Source organism: Mus musculus, chromosome 11 (assembly GCF_000001635.26).
Source record: "Mus musculus strain C57BL/6J chromosome 11, GRCm38.p6 C57BL/6J".
NCBI lineage: Eukaryota > Metazoa > Chordata > Mammalia > Rodentia > Muridae > Mus > Mus musculus.
In genome coordinates, this window is record NC_000077.6 from 11,260,485 (window position 1) to 11,271,213 (window position 10,729).

A 10,729-nucleotide genomic window follows, 5' to 3' on the forward strand; every position below is an offset into this window, starting at 1 on the left:
CTTCTAATTTACTGTTGCTCTTGGTCACCCCCAAGAGGTAGACGGTATATGTCTCTTGCTGAATAGAGAATGTACTTCAGACACAGGGCCCAAAGGGACTAGAACTGACCTAAGAGGTTTTTTCCCTAAGGACCAATCAAGTAATCTTTTATAGTAGCATTAGTTTCAACTCACACTGAAAATATTTTTCCTATTCATTTTCATATCCTTGGTTTAATATTCTGAAATTAAGCAGCAAAGGCACGCCTTTGTGCTCACAAGCTTTTACTTGGCATTGCTAGGAAAGGTTACAGTTATTCTTAGTTCTTAAGGACTGTGGGAGACAAACTCTGAGCAGTAACTAGGGCTGTTGCTCTGTGGTTGTCAGGTAAGCATTATCATCACCTATGAACTTACTTCTTTGGCCCCTAACCTTAAAGAATCAGTAAATCTGGGGTTGAGGCTTACAGCCAGCAGTTGAACAGAAATGCTGATAACTCTGACAGCTGATTTTTGAACACGTGTGGGAAAGTTGTGGAATGACAGTTTTTTTGTTTCAATTCCCTGCTAAAACTGCCATGAAGAGTGATCCTAGATTTCTGGTTAGTGGTACTTAAATAAAATAATTGTTTAACTTTAGTTAAATCTAATGATTACAGACTTGGCTTCTAAAAAAGCCCCCAAAGGAATAGACCACTTATAAAAATAGCAATGCTTTAGTCCTAAAATTTTAAGTAATATTGGTTTCATTTCAGAAAAAACGTTGGTATTTCTGTTTCTTGTTATGGGTTTTCTAACTGTCCTTCATAAGAAGGTGAATGAAACACAGTATAGGGATATTTACCTAATTATAAACACTATACATTAATGCACACAATAGTATAAAATATTTCTCTGTATTTCAGGTCCAAACTGCTTTGCAGAAACCGCTGTAATCCCAGCTGGTAGAGAGGTGAAGACTGACGAGTGCACCATATGTCACTGCACTTATGAAGAGGGCACGTGGAGAATTGAACGGCAAGCCATGTGCACGAGACATGAGTGCAGACAAATGTAGACTTCACAATACAGAAACTCTCATGTTTTTCTAGAATATTTTACTAATGTGACATTCTAGATGACTCTGAGAAATATCAATCAAAAACAGAAGACTTTGGATAAGGAGTCAAGGAAAATGGTTGGTACTTTTGTTTTTCTTGGTAACAAATACAGCAAGAGACAGAAATGGATGTATTTCAAAACATCAATAAGAACTTTGGGCATACTCCCTCTCTAAATAAATGTGCTATTTTCACAGTAAGTACACTAAAGTTCACTATTATATATTAAATGTGTTTCTATAATCCCTCTATTAGAGTCTTATATATTAAAAAAATGCTGTTGTCAACCGTCCTCACTGTGTACCGGTATATCTTTGTTAGCCTTCACTGCATCACGAAAGGGTGCTAGTGGTTCCAGGAAACTCACCTGCACATGGAATGCTCTACTCCACAAAAAACTCCAGAAAATAATGAGTGCTTTATATCAAAATCCTGTTCAAATGCTATGTATCTAATGCTTAAAACACAATCTAATTTACACAAACAGATTATTTTAGTAACCCATTTCTTTTAATAGTTTATTCTTAGTCATTTGTAATATGGAGGTATAAAGATTACTAACAGGTACTTTCTCAGTTCTCATTGCAGCCCATGAATAAACACTTATGTGCATTTCATTTTCATCCATGGTACCTATTCTTCTAAACATGACATCAATTCATTTTCTGAGCAAAAGGAAGGCTGGGATATCTGTGTTAGTGTCCGTGGAGCTGGGATGTTATAAAAAGGAGGGAAAGGGAGTCTTTGGATTCTCTGGAAAATAGTTAAGAAAAGTCAAATTTCTGAACAAGTTTATGCTTGAAATATAAAATATGCCACAGACATCTCAGGAATCAGCACAGTGTTCCTATACTGCTAGTTACGATAGCTATCTGTCCTCAGTAGTAGACATAGTGAGATGATAAATGATTGTGCATCAAGAGCAGTGTGAGCAAGCTATTCTTTGTCCAGTTATGCCTAAGCATTGGAAAATAAAGGCTACTAAGACTCTCCTGCAGAAATATATCACCCAAATTATCTTATTTGAATTTAAATGATAACACTGTCATTAGGTGGTGCTCACTGAAGGAACAGTTCCCTTTCTGCGAGTGACATCAACAGTTGGTACATGAGTTAGAGAGGCAGTCAGGGTCTTAATATGTGTAAACAAAACTAAAGTAACTATTTGCAAACTTTAAGAACATTTTCCTCCATTTATTTTTTTTCTAAATTTTAAAGTTAAGTACCTATCACACAACAAATCTTGTGAAGACAAAGGGAAATTAGGGCTGGTTTGTTTTCTTCATGAGTATCTGTTTCTGTAGCATAACAGGACTATAAAATCACAATGTATGTGATTATATATAAATCAAATTAGAGGCTAGAAAATGAAGATTTCTAAAAAGCACAATTTATACCCCCAAACCCTGCCAGTATACAAGAATTTCAGTAATTATTGAATGACAGCCAAGGAAAATCAATGTATTTTCATCATTAAAATGTTAATCATTATATACCTTAACAAATACAAAAATTACCAATACATTTGCATATGCTTATATTTTACCTTGATTCTGAAGAATATTTTGGGTAGCACAGCATAGGCAGAGTAGCATGTACATCAATTTCATGAAAATACTCAGGGGTATTATTGGCTAGTTACTCTCAGGTACCTGTTTTCAGCTTTCCAACACTTAAATGTTAGTATGAAAGCCTGTTAGGCACCATCTGTCCTTCCATTACTCAACAGTAGATTTCCTTTAAAACAAAGGTCATCTAAGGTTACCATCTTGCCAACAAATGACTTATCCTCCTAACATACATGGGCTATTGAGCCAGTTGTAATTACATACAATCTGCCTCTTTTCTCCACATAAGACATGGTGAATTACAATTGCAGTGTATGAGGCCCAATTTTCTTATTTTCCTTGGCAATAGAATTCCTACAGAATGGAAAAATGGGCTCTCAGATTATTGCAGTGGGAAAAAAAAACATAAATGCTATGAGAGTGCCAACAAATCTCATTCTTCTGCAAAGAAAATGAGCACAATGTCGTCTGGGGAACGACATCCTTGATGTAGACAGTGGGCCCCACACTGTGTGTCTCAGGCACACTGCTGGGTGCTGGAGCAGTGCATTACAATAACTCACACCATACCCAAGACAAATGTGCAAGAACCAGGTTCTCTGCACTGAATGTCCTAAGTAATGGAATTATTATTACTTTTGATGGAAGGTGTTCCCCTGCAAATCAGGTCTAGAGAGCTGTTTCAGCTAGATTATTTACTTTCCTTCCCCATGTGGACATAAGTCTTTGCTGAAGTTCTCAATAACGCAACATAAGCTAGTTAACTTTAACTGCATAATAACATGGGGATAGTATGAGTTCAAATGACTTGATTGTTTGAATCCCACTATCCAACTATACATGTTTTTTTTTAATGCCACAATTCTCCAAAATTGTAACACGCCTACTTTGTGAGTAATTCATAATTATTAGGGATTTAATCCAGTTAAAAACGAAGTTGTGTTTATGAGTTGTATGAATGTGTTCCTAAAATACCAACCTATGTTTAGCTTCCTATGTGAGCCATAGAGCTCCAGAAAGAATGCAATCTTACGAGACACGCCATTTTCTTTGGGTTCAATCTTCAGTCTCCCATACTTTGCAGGGAAAGGCAAGAACAGTCATTTCAGAAGCCTTGCTTCACCCCCAAATACAGCAATCATCACAAGATGCATTGGGGCCCTGTGACAGGTATGCAGAAAGGCCAGAATGTCTGTGCCTTCAAGGAACTCACATGCCTCAGGTGGAGCCATAAAGTGATTATATTAATTTTAATATTTAAATATTCACAGTATCATTGTCTGATCTGATAAAGTACACCAAGAGATTAAGATTAATTCTCATATGTTTTAAAGTTTAATATATTTATGCTGAACTACCTCTCCTCTTTGCTTCCTTAGCACTGTATGGAAACAATGTCTAAAACACTCTTAACTATGTCAAAAATTCAGAGATTTCCTATTCTTTGTTTTTATTTTAAACAATGAGATATGTTTAATGTTCATCTTGTTTAAAGCATACAAATGCACAATTTAAACCAAAAATTGTTGAAAAACAAGCATGTTATTTTAAATATAGACTATTTAAGCATACATAAAACAAAATTATAAACAAAGAATAATTTAACAAATACTAACAATCTATTAACTTTGTTTCAATAGGCAACAGATAATTTTAGATTTCTAAAGACTTTTTGTTTTTCTCTAAAATGCTGTAAGGAGGAAGGGTAATAATGTACATGTCTTTTCATCAAGATCCTGGGCAGTACCTGAAGTATAGAAAAGTCTGACTGGTAACAGACTTTGGCAGTACCTTCTGTGACCTGAGCTTCTTGGTGGACCTGCTCTGCACTCTTCTCAGTAGTAGTATCTGAGAGAAGATGCTCTATGCAGTCACTGACTCTGGAATGAATCCATGCTACAGTATCTGTTCATCGAATTCCAGGCTCTTCCCGCCTCGGGGAGATAGGAGACTACTTACATCATCTCCTCATTCAAAGTTAGCTTCTTCCATCTGAGGTTTTAGCTTTCTAAACATGGATCTTGTTTTCATTTGATTGTTTGGAGGATCCTAATTGCACAGAACAACCAACCTTCCTCAGAAGAGTTGTCTTTAAAAACAGCCTGGGGCTATGAGAGGACACAGTCCTGTTAGCAGTAGGTACTGGGCACCCAGACCCTTCTCGAAGGGGTTCTAAGTACTGTTCTTCTCTAAGCATTTTCAGTACTGAAGGTCTCAAATTGGGGGTCAAAGGGACACTAAGATGAATTGCTCTGAGTAAAGAGGTTATTGGGAAATTTATGAATGCTGAGGACAGGGAGACAGTTGGGAACAGCATGACAGAGCCTCTGAGGAAACCCGAGACAGTCTGCAACACCAGAGACAGACACCATGGTGGGTGTTCTGAAGAAAGGAAACCATAATCCTAGCAGTAGACTGAGAATGAGAGTTTCTTCTTACGGGGCTCCCTTTGGGGGAGGGGAGCCATCAGAGTATAAGTCTCCAGCTAGGTTCTGATTCATACTGGGGGGGGGGGTCACCTCCCCCACTGCTGCCCCTGCCACCACAATTTGATGTAAACTCATTCCCCAGGTGACAGATCCTGGAACCTGCCAGCTCTTAGCTAGGGACTCACCCTGTCTCTTTTGGACACCTGTAGGAGTTTGTGAAAAAGGAACAGCTGCTTCGAGGAGGATTCTACACTCCTTAATTGGATTGCCACCCTGAGTCCCTGTCATAGCAGTAATTTGGTGTCATTTTAGCACATACATGAAAAATTACATCCTAAGTCGAGTTTGTAGGAGGCTAAGTGGAAGCGTGCTTGACTAGCATGCACGAAAACCTGGGGTTTTTTATCTTTAGGACTACTACATACATAAATATATCATTTAATGGGTAGGGTATACCTCAATGGTAAAGAAATTTCACATGCAGAAAGCCCCAGTTCAATCTAGTCTGGTATGGAAAAAAAAGTTTGTTCACAGCTAACGGTTAATTTTTTTGTGTTTTCCTCTTATTTCTAGATACCTTTAATTCATATTATGAGACAATCACTTCTGCAAGCATCACCTACTCAATGCTGAGTTCACTTTACTGAATCACATCCAGTCCACTACACCTGTGGACCAAGCACTGGCTCAAACAGTGCATCAAACCAAAGTTCCCACTGTTGTCTCCCTGCCTGTTTTTTTTTTCCCAGAGTTTTAGCATATTTCACACATCTAGGCCATGACCATCCACAGATCAAATCCCTCACTGCTGTCATGGTTAAGGTTAGATGTGACAATCAATGGTCAGTTCTGATGAAAGTCAAGACTAATTGCTTTGATGTAAAAGTTCTAATACTGAAGGAAACTTCTAATGAAAACCGTGGTACTTATAATAAAGGTGATCAAGTTTACAGTTTTGGTATTTCTTTGTTTATACCAATTTTAAATAAAAACTTCATATCCTAGACTTTATTTTAGGAATGAGTGTATCTGCATATCTCCATGCTTCTGTGTAATACAACTGAGCAGTGCAGCGGCGTCTATGAAACTGATGACAGGGAACCAAGTTGCGCACATCGAGATCCAGAAGCTCCAACTGTGTTGGAAAAGGGTTTAAAGGCAATGGCTGGTGACCTTCATCACAATGGCAAACCTCACTCTCATTTGGAAAGCACTTGCTGGTTTTGATTTACCATAAAAACAAGTAGGAACAAAACCTAATTTTAAATGCCTAATGGTTAACTGAATAAATCTACCAACTTCTAAGTGATACTGTCAATCATGGTGAGAATGTTCACTCAAAGATTCAGTAACATGAAAACTTAAATGAAGATGTGCTCCAAGTGTTTGGCCTGCTGACAGTTTATGATGCATGAAACGCATACCTGTGATTCTCTAATGAGAAAATAAAACTCATCATACAGGCATGGTAATATCAAGTACAATCGAAATATACCTAACATCATTTATTAAGGTATTGTTGTAGCCTGTTAAAATAATTCTAAGTATCTCCCACTTTAGTTAGAATTCAGTTTTCAGGAAGTAGAAACACTTTCCAGTTTTATTTAATATTTAATAGTATTTTATTTACTAACATTTACTGTTTTTTCTTCAATTTCTGGAATTTACATTTGACTTTATTTCTAGATAAATTTATGAGAATGTTCATTTCCCTATTCTTTTGTTTTACATTGAAAAATTAAATGCAGTTCTATTTTTGTCTCTGGGGTTATTTTGATTGCCTTATTTAAACTCACAATGCCTACAAAAGTGGCTAGCACTGGCCCTACTTGGGACATTCGAGAATTTGAGAAAATGCCTGAAGTTTCAACCTAGTGAATGAGTGGGCAGGAATCCATGTCCGCTTTAGACCAGAACCTGTGGCACAAAGTCTTCTCATTCATGTTTAGACACTGACCTCTAGAAAGGAGCCAGCAACATCCCAAGAAACACAGGAGGGAATGGACAGCACCAGTCTCTCCTAACTCAGCTGCAGTCCTGAAACTTGTCAGCTAAGAGCTGCTCCTCCCAAAAGTGTTGATGGCCCCCCTTTTCTACTTGCCACATGTTTTAATTTCTAATTAAACTGTATTCATGTCTTATTAAAGTGGATTTTCAAACAACAATAGATTTTTATGGTTTTGTTTATAATTCTTGTACTGAGTTTATAAAATACGACCACATATTATAATCCTTTCTGTACTGGTGACTGACTTTTCGTGCTGTGGAAGATATCTGACACAAACACTATACAGGATGCTGTATTTATCTTTGCTTACAGCTTCAGACGTTCCATCTCATGGTCGCTAGCTCCACAATACATTGCTGTGGTCGAAGCTTGGCCTTGGGCAGGTTCTCACCTCTGGCAGCAAAAAGAAATGAAACAAGCATGCCCCCAGGGAACATACTTCCTCCCTCAGCCTTGTCTCTCAAAGTTTTTATCAGCTTCCAAAATATGTCTAGGAAGCATTCATTGAGCAAGTGCCACGAAATAGTCAACAAATGCGCCTGTGGGGGACATTTCATACTCAAATCTTAATGGACATATATTAACATAATATATAAATAATAATATTTAAATATTATTACATAATAACATTATTTATATATTAACATAATATATAAACTAGCATATATTAGCTGATGAGGAAAACTATCCTTTATTAGCTGACAATCTATGGAAAATACTACATTTTCGATTCTAGTGTCTGCCTGCTATCATCAACTCTGCTGTGAGAAAAACATCCAGTTTTGGTGATATCACTGAGGTCAAAGCCCAGAATATGCACTATATTCACAGGGAATTCGCAGGCTGATTCAAAGAAGGGATAGAGCATCCTCCATTCAGCATTTTCCCAAGGGGAGTAGTGTGAGCCCTAGCCAATCTCTCACTTATTCCACAGTTAATGACACACTCTGTGTTCTAAGGCCATCAGGCCAGGGTAGTGATCAGTGTGTACTCTTTGGCTCCATAGACCCCTTACTCCAGCATGCTCCCTGAAGGCTGTAAGTCAATGCAAATAAGTGATTGTACCAATTGCCATTCTTAGCTTTTACATTCAGGTCAATACCTTATACCAGTAACATTATTTACCATTTAAAAACAATGTGTTGGCTACCTAATTATATACAGCAGCTAGACATAAAATCAGGAAGTAAACATTACAAAGCAGCAATGCTTAGGAAAGCTAAGTGCCTACTGACTATGACTTACTTTTTTTCACGCAGCTTTCTGAAACTTTGGATTAAACTCATTCAGTAGCAGCCTGCCCATGTTTGCACACTGACTGGCTTGTAGTTTTAAGTCTATTAGTGATCAAACAGAAACAACGATAAAAAAAAAAACCTCCCAATTAAAACAATGCCAACAGTTGTGGAGGTGACTAGACAGGTTGGACTTTGCATTACCAGGGTCCACACCCTGGCCATGCCCATGTATTCTCTATTTCTGACCCAGGAATATATTCCTACTTTGAAATAGGTATGGTTTCAATAAAAGTAGTTGATATAAAAATATTATTTTCTGTATCTTTTTCTAGGTTATATGTTAACCACAGCCAATTGATATATTTAAAAATTCACATATATATGCATGTAACCCTTAAATCAGAAACAGAATTGGATTTCTGTTTAAGGCAAGGTTAAATGTCTTAAAAATATACAATGGGCTTTTTTGTACACTAAAAATTATAATGACAACTGAAGGGACAAATAATATTATATAAGAGGAAAATCAGAGTGAATGATTACTGTGGGGAACGGAGATGTTAAAATTTAGAGCAGTACAGATAGTAAGAGGTGTGTTAAAAACCTGGAAACCGCTGACAAGAATACTTGTGAAACTCAAAACTGTTAATACATAATTAGCCCCTTTAGGAAAAAAAAAAAGAAAGCCTGCTTTGCTGGATAGGGTTAGGACTCAGCAAACTTAGAAGGCATCAGGAGACTCATCCTTGACTTTGGCCTTGCTCCACATTTATAGAATCAGTATTTCCAGAAACAGGGATGGACAAGTGCTAGAAGATCCTTCAGAATGTTTGATGGGGAGTCTGATTCTAGTCTATCACTCAGTTTACCAAGTGCACTTGACCTACCTCTTTTGTAACTCAGTCTTCATCTTGTTCTCTGGGATAAGACAGAGTATCAGCTCTTGAGAGCATTAGATGACTATTTCAAACACAGAGTGAGGCAGATGGCATTATTTTTGAAGAACTAGTTATACATGAGTATTCATTAACTATATAAGTAAAAAATATGAGACTTGGATTTAAATGTTTTAGAAATTCTAATTCAGTAAAAGTTAATATGATTGACATAATACCTTATTTTTTATCCATTCATGTGTTGTGTCTGCGAGGAAATGGTTTTGTATTACTAGAACTTTACATGGAGCTAAATTTATATCATCAGGCCTACATCATATACTTTGTTGGATAGATATATATGTTATAAACTGATTTACAGAATATTTATTAAACTGCATTTTGCACTTCCAGGTAGTCACTTTTAAAATGTTTTTCAGTCTGTTAAAATACTTCAAATGATGTTAATAAAAAGTATTATTAAATATTCCGAATGCCTCAAATATCATTGTTTATAAAATATTTAAATACACTCCTCACCGTTGCTTCAGCTATGCATCACACATTTCTTCATGTCTAAGTAAAATATTGACAAGGACTTAAAGTGAAGTATATCCATACTATAAGCATGTTTGATGATATTGACTATGGTGATGTGTTTTGATTCTCATTTCTAAAAGTAAATGGTGTGAACAGTAAACGTATATCCAGATACACTGCACTAACTGTATAATGTATAACAGTAAGTAGATTTTTGAAACTCAAATATATTTTCATTTAATCATATTTCTAATATGGCTTTTTGACAACATATGTTAAAAACTTTTAAATGTAAGTGAAAAGACCCTGGTGTAATGGTGCCTGCTTCTAATTCCAGTACCTCAGAATGTGGAGAAACGAGGGTTAGGATTGGGAGTTCAAATACAACCTTGGCTATATAGAGACTTTGGGGCCAATCTGGATGACAGAAGACTGCACACACACACACACACACACACACACACACACACACACACACACACATCATTCATTCATTCATTCATTCATTCATTCAAAATAAAGAACTTCACATACCTGAATTGGAGAATTACGTATTTTAGAGTAATCATCCTGCAGAGAGCAAGGAGAAAATCTACATACAGAACTGCCATTTTTCTAAGTAAATAGAAAATTCGAAGCATAGGGACAAAGTTAGCAGCCCAAAAGAATGGAAGCTGACATTTTCTGTGTTTTTGCCCTGAGCATGCTTCATGCTTCAAATTATATGATGACAGACTTAAAAAATTTTTTTTGATATTTCATGGGATAAAAGTTTCAAAGTGTGTTCAAGATACAGAAAAGATGAGTCTTTGATGACTTCTGCATATTTCAATCTGTGTCCCCATGGCTGCATGGGGCACAAGTGAACTGAAGTTCATCTGGGCTCCCCCTGAATAGTCTACCTCGGAATCACTGAGATATCAATAGAAATATAATAACAGAATGTGTGGATCACAGTGGTCCGAAAGTTGTTAGGGGCCTTGGACTCTCTT

At 36.7% G+C, this 10,729-nt stretch overlaps 1 protein-coding gene across 4 annotated transcripts in view; it reads left to right on the forward strand.

The window, feature by feature from the left end:
* The window catches only part of Vwc2 (von Willebrand factor C domain containing 2), a 155,428-nt gene extending 146,617 nt beyond the window's left edge, over positions 1-8,811 (forward strand). Inside the window, exons 4-5 of one of the 4 annotated variants that reach the window (XR_380971.3) lie at positions 885-1,275; positions 5,650-8,811. Coding sequence is in view for 1 of the 4 variants with exons in the window: in NM_177033.3 (NP_796007.1) it covers positions 885-1,036 (152 nt within the window). In the remaining 3 variants the exon portion in view is untranslated. Of the gene's footprint in view, positions 1-884; positions 3,043-3,731 lie in introns of those variants that run through there. The other 3 variants (XR_380970.3, XR_001780018.2, NM_177033.3) reach the window with 3 other exon arrangements.
* The last annotated feature ends 1,918 nt before the right edge of the window (positions 8,812-10,729 follow it).